This window comes from Lithobates pipiens, unplaced genomic scaffold (genome assembly GCF_037356315.1).
Source record: "Lithobates pipiens isolate NorthernLeopardFrog02 unplaced genomic scaffold, aLitPip1_a1.2 Scaffold_16, whole genome shotgun sequence".
In the NCBI taxonomy this organism is placed as follows: Eukaryota; Metazoa; Chordata; class Amphibia; order Anura; family Ranidae; genus Lithobates; species Lithobates pipiens.
In genome coordinates, this window is record NW_027507748.1 from 102,663,574 (window position 1) to 102,681,898 (window position 18,325).

The 18,325-nt window shown below is 43.1% G+C and overlaps 1 protein-coding gene across 2 annotated transcripts in view; it reads right to left on the reverse strand.

Moving 5' to 3' along the window:
• Positions 1–2,184: 2,184 nt before the first annotated feature.
• Positions 2,185–18,325, reverse strand: part of RIOX2 (ribosomal oxygenase 2) — a 52,156-nt gene continuing 36,015 nt past the window's right edge. For both annotated transcript variants that reach the window (XM_077480180.1, XM_077480181.1), the window contains exons 9-10: positions 17,602–17,694; positions 2,185–8,974 (exon numbers count right to left, since the gene is read on the reverse strand). In XM_077480180.1, the coding sequence (XP_077336306.1) occupies positions 8,804–8,974; positions 17,602–17,694 (264 nt within the window). In that variant the 3' untranslated portion in view covers positions 2,185–8,803. The remainder of the gene's footprint in view (positions 8,975–17,601; positions 17,695–18,325) is intronic.

The window sequence follows — 18,325 nt, forward strand, 5'->3', positions numbered from 1 at the left end:
CTGCCCGCCATATAGTAGAATGACAGCAGCAAAGTGGTTGTGATATCCTGACCGGACATCATATGATGTGATCAGGATATCACAGAGGGGTTGCGCTGCACGGCAATCGGAGGTGCTGTGTGTCAGTCTAAATGGCTTTCCTCAGTTCACGCTGGCAGGGAAAGCCAATCGGTGGCTCTCCCTGTCAGAAGAAGGGGGGTCTGTGCTGATAATCAGCACAGCCCTCATCAAAAGGTGCCAATCTGTGCCCAACACCTGCCAGCCTGTCCCCATAATAAATGCCTGTCAGTGCCAATCAGTTCCCCTCAATAATTCCTGTCAGTAGCTCTTCATTAGTGCTGCCTATCCAGTGCCACCTATCAGTTTTTTTTGATGGTCTTTTTTAGTTTATATCGCAAAAATTAAAAACCGCAGCGGTGGATCAAATACCACCAAAACAATGCTCTATTTTTGGGAAGAAAATGATAAACATTTAGTTTGGGTACAGTGGTGCATGACCGCGCAATTGTCATTCAAAGTGCGACAGCGCTGAATGCTAAAAATTGTCCTGGGCAGGAAGGTGGGGGGGGGGGATGCCTGGTATGGAAGTGGTTAAGGTGTGACACACCCACAGGCCACTTTATTAGGTACCCCTATTCAATTGCTTGGTAACACAATTTGCTAATCAGCCAATCAGAAGGCAGCAAACCAATGCATTTAAGCATCTAGACATGGTGAAGACAACTTGCTGAAGTTCAAACTGAGCACCCGAATGGTTAAGAAATTGGATTTAAGTGACTTTGAACATGGCATGATTTTCTGGTGCCAGCCTGAGTATTTTAAAAACTGCTGATGTACTGGGATTTCCATGCACAAACATCTCTAGGGTTTACAGAGAATGGTCTGAAAAAGAAAACGTATCCAGCGAGCGGTAGTCGTGTGGAGGAAAATGCCTTGTTGATGTCAGACGAGAATGAGCAGATTGGTTTGAAATGATAGAAAGGCAAAACTAACTCAAATAACAACTTGTTACAACCAAGGTTTGCAGAATACTATCTCTGAACGCACAACACATTGAACCTTGAAGCTGATAGGCTACAGCAGTAGAAGATCACACCGATTGCCACTTCTGTCAGCTAAGAACAGAAAATTGAGGCTAAAATTTGCACAGGCTCACCAAAATTGGACAATAGAAGATTGGAAATATGTTGCCTGGTCCTACGAGTCTTGATTACAATTGCGACATGCAGATGGTAGGGTCAGATTTTGGCGTAAACATGAAAGCATGGATCCATCCTGCCTTGTATCAACGGTTCAGGCTGGTGATGTAATGGTGTGGGGGATATTTTCTTGGCACACTTTGGGCCCTTTAGTACCAATTTGGCATTGTTTAAATGCTACAGCTCACCTGGGTATTGTTGCTGACCATGTCCATCCCTTTATGACTAGTGTCCTCATCTTCTGATGACTCCTTCCAGCAGGGTAATGCACCATGTCACAAAGCTCAAATCATCTCACCCCTGGTTTCTTGAACATGACAATGAGTTCCCTGTACTCCAACAGTCTCCACAGTCACCAGATCTCAATCCCATAGAGCACCTTTGGGATGTGGAGATTCTCACTATGGATGTGCAGCTGACAAATCTGCAGCAACTGTGTAATGCAATCATGTCAATATGGACCAAGAACTCTGAGGAATGTTTCCAACACCTATTTGAATCTATACCGCAAAGAATTTAGGCTGGGTTCACAATGCCATATGGAGCGGCTCACAGAAGGGGTCCACTGTGTCTCCATTCACCATTTCAGGTCCAATTTTAGTGCAAATTTTTGTTTGAATTTGGACCTAAAAACAGACCAGAAGACGCACAGGACTCCTGAGATGTGAGAGGCGGTCACAATCTCCTGACATGCGAATTAGATGTGGGTTTCCCCACAATAGTGTGAACCCACTTAAGGAAGTTCTGCAGCCAAAAGGGGATCCCCACCAAGTAGTAGCAAGGTGTACTTCATAAAGTGGCCAGTGAGTGTATAGTTCTGGAAAACCTTCAGCAAAGAAATCTTGCAAGCAGGAAATCCAATTTTTAGGCGTGCAGTGCACAAAACACCAATGAAAGAGACAAATGAGTTTGACAGTTTTACAAAGGCACAGCAACTACAGATTAAACAAATGTCATTTTAAATAAAATAAAATTACAAAATGGCTTGTGTTATCAGTGTGATATTTATTCAGCAAAAGTGACATTTCCCTTTAATCATCCAAACAGCCATGTGTATGTGAAACAGATATTTATTATCAGCGTCTGTCCATAGTGAAAGATCATACATACATACATCAGTACTGAAAAATGTATACTCAACATCACAAATCAAAACCATCAAACATTAATACAAAGTTATTCAAACAACAGGTATAAAAACCTATGAACTGGTTACTTGGCACACTTACCACCACCACACTGTGCTGTCCCCTGCTGCAAGCTTGACTAATCAAAGCAGGTATGAAAAAGGCCATGGGGACTAAACAGTGGTCTGCTTCTGTGTTCTACCTGCCAAGGTAATATTACTAGTTTTCAGTATTGTACCTAATTAATAAAACACATTTTAGATCTGATGCTGCTAAGCATGGAAGCATGGAGTGGATGTTATAACCCCAAGCAAATGCTTCTCCTTCTCACTCTACAGCTTAGACAGCAGACAGTCTTACTACAAGCCGATTTTATTTCATACATTACAGTATCTAAACCCATGACAAAAATATTATATATTTCAACTTACCAGCCTTAGAGCTCATGCACATGACCATACAAAAGGATACATTTTTAATAGTACAGCTTTTTTTCTAACCAGTTTCTACCCATGCTATAGCCAAAAGATGGCTACAGTGCGGGCTTACAATGCCAGGATGGCATACATGGACGACCTCTGTAAGCGCGCCCCGTGGCACATGGGCGGCTCGCTCTGTGATTGCCAAGTCCTTCAGACTTGGATGATCACAGATCGGCGTAAAGGGCCAATCACAGCGGCCCTTTACTACGTGATAAGCTGTCAGCCAATGACAGCTGATGACAGGATGTAAATAGAAGCCAGTTATCAGCTTTTCTTTCCTCACACACACAGCATGAGGAGAAAAGAAGAAAGCTGATAACCAGCTCCTGTTAAAGGACATTGCCCACCTATCAGTGCCCCATCCAAGGTGTCGCCTATAAATGCCACCTTTCAGTGCCTATCGGTGCCTCCTGATCAGTGCCCATCAGTGGAGCCTCATCGGTACACACCAGTGAAGAAGAAAAAAGACCAGTTTGCAAAATTTTATAACAAACTTTGGAAAAATGTATTTAATTTTTTTAAATTAAGGTCTTTTTTTTTGTTTAGCAAAAAACATAAAACCCAGTGGTGATTAAATACTACCAAAAGAAAGCTTGAGTGAAAAAAAAAATGATAAAAATGTCATATGGGTAGTGTTGCATGACCGCGCAATTGTCATTCAAAGTGCAACAGTGCTGAAAATTGGCCTGGGCAGGAAGGGGGGTGAAAGTGCCCATCAGGCAAGAGGTTAAGGGGCTGTGTTGGTTAGGCTCTATAAACACATGCAAGGATCCCAATCATAGTAAACAAGAGCCTTATGCCGGGTACACATGGGTCAAATAGCAGCTAAAATCAGCCAGTACCACAGAAACACCAACATTCGGCCCATGTATACAGCTCCCTGTTTGACAGAAGTCGGTCTCACAAATGGCTTCCATCGAATGGGCATGCTGGAAAACTGGCAGCCGATCAGTTTCCAATGGCTGCGAGAGCTAAACGATGTGTTCTGGTGGATGGGCTGTCTGTCGGTCTCTCTCCTTGCTTGCGTTAGTACAGCATTCTGTCAGTTTTTCGTTCAGCCCACTGGGTTGAACGAAAAAAAAAAAAAGGGAAAAAAACGTGTGTACCAGACATTACAATTCCCAATGGACATTAGCTGCGTCAAAGACACAAAAGCACCTAATGATTGACCCTAGGAAGTTGCAAGGAGCAATCGATTAACAGCACACATTGAAGACACTGTACGCTATGCAGTCTTCTGCTAAAAAGCGCAGCACATACAAAGTGTACAGGAAGATATAAGCGCACAGGATTTCTGTTACGACCAATTTATCTAACAGATGTAACAAAAGGCTTTCCACGGTAAGCCCAAAATAAAATAGACAATAAGAGAAGTTCATTGTTAGGGTTTACATACACTTAATATGATTATGGAATTAACCATAACTCAGGGATGGATCAATAAGGGTTTTGAAAACAGAGCAGAAGCGGTTTTCTTTCAGACTGTCTCTCTCCAAGGGCTCATTCACACCGCAGCTCAAAAAAATATGGTTTTACAGGCTGAGCTTAAATGTCTCTGCCTAAAGCTTGTGCTTTTTATTGAGCTTCTTTGAGCATATGTTTTTTTCACAAATACTCCCCCTCAGCTACTTTTTCCTTTTATTTTGTGCGTTTTCAGGATTTTTTGCGCTTTTGTGGGCATGTAGGCATCTTGTAGGAGTCACTTCTTTGAGATGCAGAGTGCATGAGCCCTAACGGAATCTTCATATGGCACATATAGATAGAGTAGGTCCAAAGGTAAGCAAAAGTAATCTAACGCCACCACACCATAAACCCCCCTCCACCAAATGATTTGGATTATTATTATTAATTATGAAAACCATATTAATTGAAAACATCAAATCAGAATTCAGCACTTTGGCATGGCAGTAAAGTGAAAACAAGGCAGTGACAGAGTATTTGTTCATTGCACTGCAGGTCGAGTACAATAGAGAACACACATAAAGGTGGAGTAAGGGGGAAACACAAGAATGCCCCAACAACCAAATGTAAAAAGGTATTCGCTGCCTTAGAAAAGTGACCAGTGAGGTCCATTTGGTTTCTCTGGGCAATAGTCCATATTCAGAGTCTTTTCACAAGCCCAATCTGTACAGCATACAATATATATATATATATATATATATATATATATATATATATATATATATACACACATTTACACACAGTTAAGGCATATAACATACCCAAAGTAAGATTGTCACAGATGTACCTGAGAAGATCATGTCCCCCTATTATTATCTCTGTGTGCTCACCTTTATTTAGCTGATATAATTTAATTTAAATTGATAGAATAGCAGCACCTTTGTCAATGCAATTTGATTTTTCCCCCTCGTGTCAATGTCAGCAAGTCCAAAATAATTTTGTATGGTACAATGTTTTCATAATTAGCCTGCGCAAATTCATTAACGCTGAACTCCAGACACAATACTTTTTACTTAAATATATTCTTCATCAGCTACAAAGAATATAAACCCACTTTGTGTGTCCAACAAATGTCTTCACAAAGTTATTAACTTGTAAAGGGATCAGTGGCATAATCATTCTGGTGTACATCATTCAGGGAGGAGCTCAGCATGCCCCACCCACTACAGGCTGATTGCAGACAACTACAGGAGGGGGTGGATTCAAGACCAGTCACCCTGTATGAGAGAGAGAGCAACAGTGATTGGTCTTAAATACAGGAAACTTCTGCACAGAGACAAAGTTTTTTAAATTTACATTTAAATTTTAAAAATGTAACTTAATTTCACAGCTGGTTTTCTACTGCACATACGTGACTGAGCCAGCTGCAGGGTGAAGGAAATCGTGGAAATCTGGCGCACCTTACTGCGGCAAACTGAGCCAGAAGTGGGAGCGGGTACCTGTCAAAACAAGGTATCCACTCCCCCCCCCCCCCCAAAGATGCCAAATGTGCTCCGCTTTAACAAGAGACCTGTATTGTCATATCACTGACACCTCAGAAACAGAAGCAGGCCCCCTAGAAGAAAGATTACCATTATCTCAGCAATGGGTACTGTGTATGGGAACGCGAGTCTACCAACCATGGTCAGGATCAGGTTATAGAGGACTTGTCTTTAGACGTGCCCCTCATCCATGCTAGCCTAATTTAAGAAAGTCCAGAAAGCTTGCACGTAGAGGAAGGGAAAGGATGCTCCTTTCCATATACTTTCACTTGCAGTGAATACTTAGAAATGGAAAGAAGCTTGATGATCCATTACATTTCTCAAGTTAAGATTTTTTGTTTAAAGAAAAATCTCAGGAGATAATGGAGACCATTCAGAACTGTTAAGGTCATGCAGAAATTACCGCAACTGTAGTTATGTCTGAAAATTCACCACCTTACATTGAGGTTTGAAATATCCGGTTGAATCCATACATCTCCTCTCATGCCTATTGGCTGAACTAGATGGACTTGTGTCTTTTTTCGACCAGACTATGTAATTATGCCGTATAATTCCGTGGTCAGAAATGAACCATACACTAAGTTCTTACATTTTATAGGAACCAAGATGAAAATATCCGAGTTACCAGCTCCACACAAATTGTACAGCCCTAGAATTGTTTTACATCACACACTGAATTTTTACATCAGCATCCACACATTCGGAACTTGGTTACCCGTTTAAGAATGCACAGTGACCAGCGAACATGGTTTGGCCATTGCACAGTAAATGCAGCAGATGGGTAACTTTACCAAAACAAGTCTGTCATGCAGCAGGTATACTAACAGTCTGCGTTGTTGCTGGATGCAGGAAGACTAAGCAGCAGAGCAGTCTGACTGCTCACCAGTATTGCTAGTATTACAGTGGCATTGCTAATCCTGAAAATGGTTGAAAACTCAGCTGGATCTCCCTCCCGTCACCATTTTTCTCTTGGTGTCAGAAAAACTTGTCGAGAGTGACTAATGCTGATAGAGAAACAAAGTACACACTAAAGAGGGATGTGCTTGGCTCATATTTCATGTCTGAGGTTTACAAACTACTTTAACCACTTCTGGACTGCCACACGATGATATACACCATAACCCTGGTATCCTCTTCTTCAGCCGGCGGTCCGGTTTCCGATAAGAGTGGTCTCTGCGGCAGATACGCTGCAGGATCACTTTTATTGGCGCCAGGAGAGGGCCCCCCCTCCACCACTTACTGGAGCCATCGGCAGTGGCGGAGTCGAACGGATGCCGTCATTAGCTGGATATGGAGACGAGTGATGGGAAGATGTGGATGCTGTCACTAGCTGAATATGGAGACGAGTGATGGGAAGATGGCCCCTACCCATCACCATATCATTACAGCGACGTCAAAATGTCACTTCCACTTAGCTCTTAAAGGACCATTTTTTATTACATTTTAGTGTAAATATAGTCTTTTTGACCCCAGGTCTCATATTTAAGAGATCCTGTCATGCTTTTTTCTATTACAAGGAGGTTTACATTCCTTGTAATAGGAATAAAAGTGACCCATTTTTTTTTTTTAAACAGTGTAAAAACAAAAAATAAAAGGTAAAATAAATGATATAAAACAAAAACTTTGAAACGCGCCCTGTCCCACTGAGCTCATGTGCAGAAGCGAACACATATGCGAGTAGCACCCGCATTTGAAAACCTGTTCAAACCACACATGTGAGGTATCATCACCACGATCGGTAGATGGTAATAATAATTCTAGCCCTAGACCTCCTCTGTAACTTAAAACATGCAACCTGTAGAATTTTTTAAATGTTGCCTATGGAGATTTTTAACGGTAAACATTTGTCGCCATTCCACAAGTGAGCGCAATTTTGAAGCGTGACATGTTGGGTATCAATTTACACGGCATAACATTATCTTTCACAATATAAAAAAACTTTACTGCGGTCTTATTTTTTTAATTAAAAAAAGTGTGTTTTTTTTCCCAAAAAAGTGCGCTTGTAAGACTGCTGCGCAATTACGGTGTGACAGAAATATTGCAACGACCGCCATTTTATTCATTAGGGTGTTAGAAAATAAACGTATAATGTTTGGGGGTTCTAAGTAATTTTCTAGCAAAAAAAAAATGTACTTGTAAACACCACGTCTCAAAAAGAGGCTCAGTCCTTAAGTGGTTAAAAGATTTTCAGGTTTGCTTTCACTTTCAATAGCTTGGTAGGGACAAGCAGCAGTACAAGCCACTACTCTCTTGCTGCTGGATATTGGAAGAGTGGATCTTAGCACATCTTAGCCATTTAGGGGAAGCTTTGTAAATTTGCCAATGAATACAAGGGTTCCTCTGATTGACTGAAGTGAACAGGTTGGCCCATGATGTCACAATCTCTACCTCGGCCAATCAGATGCAAATATAAAATTACAAGTTGTCTCCTGAATGGCAGAGATGCACTAAGACAAATTCTCTCTATATCCAGCAGCAGAGAAGTCACAGCAGCTGCTCATTAGCTAATACTACTACAATCTATTATAGGCGTCCCAGTGGCCACACTGTTCTGGCATGGAAAATTTGTTTGGGCCCGCTTGGTCCAAAGAATTTAATGTGAAAACAAACCTGCAATTCTATTTTAAAACCATTTCACTTGAAGTACTGATACCAAAGCCAAATTTTCTAGCCATATGATAAAAAGGCAGAACTCGTTGGGGAGAAGACCAGTTGCCATGAATGCAACATGAGTATGGCGTGTCAGAAGGCAAGGCACAACAGACAATGAACACAAAACAGTAAGAGAGAAATCCCCGGTGATCCGTGAGGTCATAATGAGTCAAACAAGACTAAAGAATAAGTCCACTCTTGCTGCAACATCAAGCTGACGAGGTTTGGTAGATGATAAAATAAAGGCACATTGGCGCTATCCAACCCATTGTAAACATTAAATGATTTTTTTGCTTTTGGTTGTAGCAGAATTAAGTGAACACATAAAACAGCAGCAGTAGGCTTGTTCCTCTGGGAGACAAATCACATCCTGGGCTGGTGTTCTAGAGACTGTATGGTATTCAGCTCTCAGTGTGGACATTCTCGATTAAGCCCTCAGTCCACAAAGAGATCGCCAAGTTCACCTTGTCATGGTCATCCTCCAGAGGAAGGTCATTAACATGCAGTAGCTTGCTCTCCCAGATTGCTTTAAGTGCATTCATGTGTGACAAAGGGAAACGCAGACCGCTCACCTGCAGAAGAGGGACAGAGAAGGCAGCTACAAGTTAGAATCACCCATAAGAAAGTGATACATGATATGCGTCTTTTTTAGTGCATTTACTAGTTATTACAATAGCTATGCTTATTAGACAGTTGTGGACACTGGACATGCCAAAAAACACCGACAAAGTACATAGGGCGTGTATAAACCCTGGCCTTCGGCTCCCTCTCCCTCTCACACCTGCCAGAAAAAAAAGAAAGAAAGAAAAAAGGACCTTATGACATAGTGTTTATAAACAATGTTCAGACAGGACAGAGATCCAATATGGACATTGTCACTTTTATATCTACTCTATTTCATTCATCTGCAGATCAAAGGATTAAGCTTTAGTCTGCATATGTCAGTTAAAGCAATCTGACAAGCAATTAAAAAAAGTTTCTATTAAACGCCTAATTAGTCATAATTAACAGCTTCCCCTTCTCCCGATACCAATTTTGTATATATATTATATATATATATATATATAATTTTTTTTTTTTTTTTAGCTATGAATATTTAATACTTATTTTAGTTTGTATTCATGTTATTTGATTGATTTGTTGCATTGAAGAAAATTTAGGATTAAAAGAGACAATGGGCGCCATTCACAAAGCGGTATCTTAATGCATCCAAGTATGAGAACAGCGTTTTTCAAAAAGTTTTTTGACATCCACTAAAAAAATGCTACTAAAATATAGCATGAGTTATTTTATGAAGTCATGCGGAATTTTAGTGGTGAAAACCTGTGGTAATTTACTGCCGGCGTCCTTACCACAGAATATAAATAGCCCTCAGTCATGCCCTCAGTCATGCAACACTGTACCCATATAAAATTTGCGCCCTTTTTTTCACACAAATAGAGCTTTCTTTTGGTGGTATTTAATTACTAGTGGGTTTATTTTTTGTGCTATAAAGTTTTCTTTCATAATATTTTGCTAATTAGTCATTTTTCTTCATAAATTTTGGCCAAAATTTATACTATTACATATCTTACATATCTTTGGTAAAAAATAACCAATATTAGTGTATATTATTTGGTCTTTGTGAGAGTTAGAGTCTATAAACTATGGTGCCAATCACTGAAAATTGATCACATCTGATTAGGCCTTCATTACATCAGGTGTATCTCATTTCTTGAGACACTAAGAGCCGGTTCACACAGGGACGACTTGTCAGGCGACTCAGACGCCTGACAAGTCGTGTCCTGTTCTGTACTATGGAACTGTTCTAATAGGAGCGTCTCAAGTCGCTTCGACTTAGAGAAAGGTTCCTGTACTACTTTTAGGGTGACTTTTGTGCAAGTTGCTGCTGAAGTTGTGTGCAGGTCACCTGAGGCAGTCATGCTGCCTGTGTGAACCGGCTCTGACAAGTCCGGAAAGTACAAATATCCCCAAAATGAATTTTTAGAAAGTAGACATTCCAAGGTATTAAGTAAGTAGCATTGTGAGTTTTTTTAAGTTGTAATTTTTCCCCCCACAATTCTTTGCAAAATTTAGATTTTTTATTTTTTCAAAATTGTCATATTATCAGGTTATTTCTCACACCCAGCATATGCATACAACGCATTACACCCCAAAACACATTCTGCTACTCCTCCTGAGTATGAAGATACCACGTGTGAGACTTTTACACAGCCTGGCCACATACAAAGGCCCAACATAGAAGTAGCACCCCCAGGCGTTCTACAAGCATACATAACATCTCATTTTTCAACCACCTATTAAACTTTTGAACACCCCAACATATAATTTATGAGGCATAATGAGTATTTTGAACGTTTCATTTTTTTCCAGTAGTTTTTGTATAATGTGGGAAAAAAATTAAAACGCATTATTTATTTTTATATTTTTTTTACACAAAGTTGTCAATTTATAAGATATTTCTAACACATAGCATGTATAAAGCAAAAATGACCACCCAAAATACATTTTGCTACTCCTCCTGAGTACGGCAATACCACATGTGTGAGTTTTTTTACATAGCCTGGCCACATACAGAGGCCCAACATTGAAGTAGTACCTTCAGGAGTTCTAGGAGCATAAATTACACATCTCATTTCATTCCTACCTATCACACTTTTGAAGGTCCTTGAGCACCAGGACAATGGAATTACCCACAAAATGACCCCATTTTGGAAAGCAAACACCCCAACGTATATTGTATGAGGCATGGGCTACAAATAGGTACTCGGATGGCCTGGCGACAGGTACTCGGTTACTCTGATGGCCTGGTGACATGTACTCTGATGGGATACAGATACGTACTTGGGCACTCTGAAGGGGGCGATAGGTGTTCATATGGACTGACAGGTACCAGGTACTCAGATGAACTGTGACAGGCACTTTGATGGGTGGTGACAGGTCCTCTTTATTTGGGGGGGACAATCAGTGTGTTGGTGTACACTGTAAATGGTAACGAGATGTTACCGCAATCTCCTTCTCACATACAATTGGTTTGTGAGGTGGAGAACCCGGTAACATGTCGTTACCGGTCTGTATTTACATTTAGTGATCGGCTGTGAAAGGACCACAGCCAATCATGTGGTAAACAGCCGCCAGCCAATGGCTGTTTACCAGCGTCGGTGACGAGCAGTGTTCCCAGGAACACGCTGCCACTGACATGCATGCACAGCGCAATCGCACGCATGCGCTGTGCAAAGTGAGGCGGTGCCATCTGTGGTTGGCCGTGACTTCATCATGGCCGATCACTTGGTAAACAGCCATGCCCAATAGCCGCTCACCCCCCTCCGTGGCGAGCAGTGTCTCCGTGACTCGCCGCCACAGAAGAAACAGGGATGCGCGCATTCCCCATTTAAATGGACGGACGTAATATGATGCCCACCCAGAACGAGAGCGGTTAAGGAGCAGGCAGCTACCGACCTTCTTAACAACCAGTAACTGTCATGGTTGTTAACCACTTCTGGACCAAGCCTATTTTTGACACTTGCTGTTCACAAGATAAAATCTGTATTTTTTTGCTAGAAAATTACTTAGAATCCCCAAATATTATACAGTATCTCACAAAAGTGAGTACACACTCACATTTTTGTAAATATTTTATTCTATCTTTTTATGTGACAACACTGAAGAAATTACACTTTGCTACAATGTAAAGTAGTGAGTGTACAGCTTGTATAACATTATATCATTGTAAATTTGCTGTCCCCTCAAAATAACTCAACACACAGCCATTAATGTCTAAACCGTGGCAACAAAAGTGAGTACACCTCTAAATGAAAATATCCAAATTGGGCCCCATTAGCCATTTTCCCTCCCCAGGTTATGTGGCTCGTTAGTGTTACAAGGTCTCAGATATGAATGGGGAGCAGGTGTGTTAAATTTGATGTTATTAACAACATGATAACAACCCCAAACACACCTCCAAGAAGACCTCTGTCGTCTTGGAAGTGTCCTAAAGAAGCTGAGAGTAAAGGATGATGGACTGGCCAAGCATGTCTCCGGACCTAAACCCTATTGAGCATCTGTGGGGCATCCTCAAACGGAAGGTAGAGGTGAGCAAGGTCTCTAACATCCACCAGCTCCGTGATGTCAATGAAAGGAAGAGAAGAAATGGTTTGGGACATTATATGAGGACATTAGAATGTACCTCCATCCCCGTAAACACACAGATCCCGGTTCTCTCAGGGGAGAGGAAACAGATCGTGTGGTCTAACTAAATGTCAATGTGTCAAAAAAGTGGCCAATTTGTCCACCGCAATATCGCAGTCCTGATAAAAATCGCAGATCACTGTCATTACTAGTAAAAAAAAATAATAAAAAAAAAATAATAATAATAATAAAAATGCCATAAATCCCCTATTTTGTAGATGCTATAACTTTTGCGCAAACCAATCAATATACGCTTATTGCGATTTTTGCCAAAAATATGTACCAGATTACATATCCGCCTAAACCGAGGAAACTAGCAAAAAGTTAAAGATAGTGTTTTTCAAAATTGTCACTCTTCTTTTGTTTATAGCACAAAAAATAGGATTTTTTTACTAACCATAAAATCCTTTTCTCTGAAGTTCATTGACGGACACAGCATCTTCATCTTGACCTTAGGGTTATATCGCCCCTTCAGGAGAGGACTAGGCAGAACAAGTTAAAACAGTAAAACTGCACAGTACCACCCAGGGGGCGGTCCTATTGGCTATAACTCCTCACACTGCATCCAGCAGCTCAGTTAGTCAAAAAGCAGTACAAACATAAATAGGAGGGGTGGGTGCTGTGTCCGTCAATGAACTTCAGACAAAAGGATTTTGCGGAGAGTACAAAAATCCTATTTTCTCTTTCATTCATTGGACGTCCCCAAGCAGTGTAAAAAAAAAAACGAGGGGTGGGAACAGCAAGAAAATAACTCCACCCATAACAACCAAAGCGCCTCAACGGAGGAGTTGCAACCTTAAACTGCCACCTTCAAAACCTTGCGGCCAAAGCAATCATCGGAAGATGCGCTCACATCAACCTTGTAAAATTTAGTGAAAGTGTGAACGGACGACCAGGTCGCCGCCACACCTGGGTAACGGACGCTTGATGTCGAAAAGCCCAGGAGGCACCAATTGCCCTGGTCGAATGTGCCGTGACAGGAAAGGAGGGCGCCCGCCCCCTTAAGGCATAAGCCTGCACCACCATCTGTCTGATCCACCGAGAAATGGTGGCCGACGAGACCGCCAGGCCCTTCTTCGGACCAGCCACCGATACAAAGAATGAGTCCGACCTCGGCCTCCACTCTGTTAAGTAGACGTGGTAAAAGTTTGAGTGATGGGAAGGCATAAATTAGCCGATAATGTCCCCATGGAGCCACCAACGCGTCTGCCAAGGGATCTTTTGACCTGGCCACAAACCTCTGTACCTTCCGATTGAGTCGAGAAGCCAGGAGATCCACATCTGGCATGTCCCACCTTAGGCAAAGGAGCTGAAATACATCCGGATGTAGCGACCTTTCCCCCTGGTCCAGCAGCTAACGACTTAGGTAGTTTGTTACCAGGTTTCTGCGCCCGGAATGTACACGGCCGACAGAGCCGACACGCGACGCTCTGCCCACAGCAGGATGTGGGTGACCTCCAGTGCTGCTTGTTCCTCCTTGATGATTGACATACGCCACCGCCATGGCGTTGTCTGACTGGATCCTGACCGCACACCCCTGTGACCATGTGGAGAGGCACCAACTGATCGCCCGAAGATCCAGAACACTGATCGGCAGGCGGGATTCTTCCTGTACGCCCCGCACTCCCCCCCCAACCGATCAGGCTGGCGTCCATTATAATCACCGTCCAATGAAGAGGAAGTAATGACTTCCCGGGCCGAAGGGCCGGCGATCTTAGCCACCAGAGCAGGGAATCCCCGACTAGCTGGCTCAACACAATTTGTTAATCTAGGGATAACGAAGATTTGTCCCATTTGGACAGTATCTCCTTTTGCAAGACTCGAGTGGGAAATGAGCATATGGTACCTCCTCGAAAGTGGCTTACCATGAGACCAACGCAGCGATGACCACCTGCGGGACACCAGTCTGCAGCTTGTCCAAAGGGAGATAGACTCTCGCCTCTGAGGAGTCCAAAAGCAAGCCCAGGGGGGCTTTTGTCCCTCAGCGGGTACCTTATCGGACTGGGAACGCTTACCCGCCAACCCAGGCAGACGAAAAATCTGATTCTGAGTGAAAAAGGAGGGCCCTTGCCTACGCTGTGGCTCCTTACCTTTCCTGGACTGTGGGAGCAACGTACATTCTTAATAATGTCATGCAGCGAGGCTCCAAACAGCCTCTCTCCCTGGAAGGGCAAATCTGCCAGTGTTTTCTTAGATGCCTGGTCCGCAGACCAGCATTTTAGCCAAAACAGGCGACGTAGCACCACAGTTGATACTGAGACTCTAGAGAGCAAGGGGGCCATATCTAAGGCAGCATCACAGACATACTTACGGACCTGCACCAACTGGTCCACCAGCTTAATGCAGACCGGGGAAGCCTGTTGCCTCTCCAACTCACGGTGCAACAATTTAACCCATTCAGTAAGCATCTGGGACACCAGGACCGTGGCTAACACTGGCCGCAATGCTGACCCCACCACCACAAACATGGACCAGGCAACCGCCTCAGCCCTCCTGTCGGCATGGTCCTTGAAAGCAGGGGTGCCTTCCACCGGAATCGTGGTTATCTTATTTAACCTGGACACTGAGGGGGGTCAACAATCGGAGGAGATGTCCATTTCTTCAGGAAACTCTCCTCAAAAGGGGTAATGCACTGTCATGCGCCTCGGGACTGAAAAAGCCAGCTGCAGGCTTTCCCACTCCCTGTAAATAAACTTATCAAAATAAGTTAGGTAAGGAAACACCTTAGCCGTGCGGGCCGGCTTGTGGGACCCCAAAAGGGTATCCCGCACCACTGCGATAAGTGATCCTACAAGCGCTTTTTTCCTGCGCTGACCCAGACACGGAGTCATTCTCACTGTCCGAACGGTCCTGGTCCAAATCCTCTGAAATGTCAGAACAGGTGCTGCCTGCCACAGCGGGACCAGAGTCTCAATCAGAGCTTTCCCCCAGAAGGGAATTTTTTACCCCCCTTACACCTGCACGCCGCTTCCACCATGGAAAAAAAGGACTCCAGGACCGCCGACTGAGTGTCCATAGGCACTGCAGGTGCAGCGGAAGTGGTTGCCATAACAGGGATGTCTGGAGAAGAAGCGCCAGCTTCTGACACCATGTTGACCCACACTCGCCTGTCAGCACTTAGGGACCTAAGGCAAGTCACACAAAATGCCCACCCTCCTAGCTGCCACAGACAGAGGGGCCCACCGCAGGACTCCGACCCAGGTACTGCACTGTGCTGCCCGCTCTCCCCTGTGTCAGCCACGAGAATTTCTGTGTAAAAATTGCGCTGTTCTAGAAAGAAACAGTCACCCAGCGCTAGAGGCAAAATAAGCTGAGGCTACTAGAAAAATGGCCACCGGCCGCCTCAGCAAACACCAGCTGAGGGCGCTGGGAAAATGGCCGCAGGACTTCCAGAAAATGGCCGAAATGGAAAAAACTGGCTGTGGCTAGAGAAAAATGGCTGCAGTCCACGCGGCACCCTCCCCACATGTCGCACACACCAAAACACCCCACCGTGGCCCAGAAACAGGGAAGAGGTCGAGCAGTCTCCCAACACCCAGCGCAGCCCCCTGCCAGGACTCTGAGCCCCACCCCCCCCGGAGCAATAGTGAATTTACATCTTCAGGATCGCATTCAGTATTTGAGAAAACACCTAAATGCTGCATGCAATCTGGTTATGTGAATGGAACCCACTGTCAATATGTATCAAAATCAAGGCACATTTAATAAAGAAAAAAAAAAAGAGTTCTGTTACTTCTTTACTTATGAAAATATGTACCCCTATTGCTGAGCAAGTGTTCCTACTATTTAGTGCAGCTTCTGACACTTCCAAAGTGTTACAGGCTACTGGTTGCTCCCTGCTCCCTGAATCATCACCAACCCAATCCTCAGTGCTACTTGCAGTGTAACCTTGGGTGATCGGAATGAGAGAGCTGAGGCTGTTTTCAGCAATAGTAATCCGGCGCTTGGCAAACCCACATACACTCCAAGTACTACCCACTATTATACCTTCTCAGCTACACTACACTTTATACAGCTTACAAGTGACAGCTAGTGTCATGCTGTTATATAATCAGCAGACAAGAGTATAGAGATCTCTCCTCATAAAAATTAGCTTTAACAACCGTTTTTAGTTTCTAAAAGTGTTTTTTCTTTACATCATCTGTAGTAAAATATACCACTATAATTTTAACTTACTGGCCCCTTAAATGTTATAATCAGCATGTGATACACCATTAGTAGCTGTGCTCAGCTAACAAAAGCTCAGCAATACAAAGGCGCAGAGATTTTCTATAGCCCCACAAAGGTCTTGTTACAGAACCTGCTGGATACCAATAAGTGTCACATAGCATAAAACAGGTCTGCCCGCTACACCTTGTGAGCTGGCTCATGGTGTGGAATAGAAATTGCATGGTAGCAGGAAAGCACAAATGACAGTGCAACAGTGCCCCCTGCAGGACATTCCCCACCAATGCTACATGTACTTTACCACCATCCAGATCACGCAAAACCTGTTTTTCTTTCAAAGACAGGAGAGGAAGCTCAACTCATAAAACAAGGCTATTTCCCCCATGGGAGAGATATTTTTCTTACTTTTACTTGCACTTAGGGAATTTTGCAAACATATATTAGCTGACTACCATAAAACAATAAGAACAGAGGGAAGTATGTTTTATTTGTGCCGACGACATATTAAAGCTGTCGTACCACAGCACACTCAACTATGTACATGGGGGAAAAAAAATACTATTGCTACTCACTATAGTCATATTCCCTGCGATACTTAAAAACCATCTGCCAGTTACCCTTATGAGAAGTTTTAAAAGAATCATGTAATACTTCCAGGCAGTGTATCTGCTTAAATTTTATATTAGATATAGATAGATATATATATATATCTATCTATATCTAACACCAGCAGAAAGCTGCATTTAGCTGTCAGTGGAACTATCGACTGTGTAAGCAATGGATGTTATCTTGTTGTACCCATTTAGAACAAATGCCGACCCTGGAGTGTGTGCATCCTACTTACTGGAGGGCTTTCTTCAGTGTCTGAGACCATATGAGATTCCCGGTTATTGTTTAAGGCATGGAAGACATATATCATTAATTCATCTGTGGGATCCTAAAACAAGACAAGACATGTATGAAATCTATAAGCCATTTAAACTAAAAAAAGAAAAGAAAAAAGAAATTCACCTATGAAGTAATTGATACAGTAAGCTGAAATGTCTTTGCTATAGGTTACTGTACATTACTATTGGTAGTAACTGCAATGTCAGATGGCTGTATGTGTTTCTATGTATAGCAGTCCATGCGGCCAGCCTCCTAATCTACATGGAGGTTGCCGAACGCATGGATTACTATGGTGTTTGTTTTTTTGGCTCTAATAGGCTTCAAAAAAGGGGTGGGCTCCAGGCGCAGAGCACTGTGCCCTGAGCCCACCTAGTTGTGTGACAATAGCGAATGAATATTTGTTATTGTCACACAGACTCTCCTCCCTAACAATCAGGAAGCTGGTCTTGAGACCTGTCACTCGATTGGCTGAAAGGTCAGGCAATCCTATTGGACGCCTAGGAAAAGGGAGAAGACCGGGGGAATCCAAAGATGCCTTTCTGGAGCTCCCTCGATCCAAGAAATCCAGTCTCCCCCCAGCTTCAGCAGACTCATTTGCACACTCTTAGCCATGGAGTGCCCCTCTGATGTGCAGAGAGACTTCCCCCAGCTTGCTGGAAAAGAGCTCCTCGCCTTGCAGA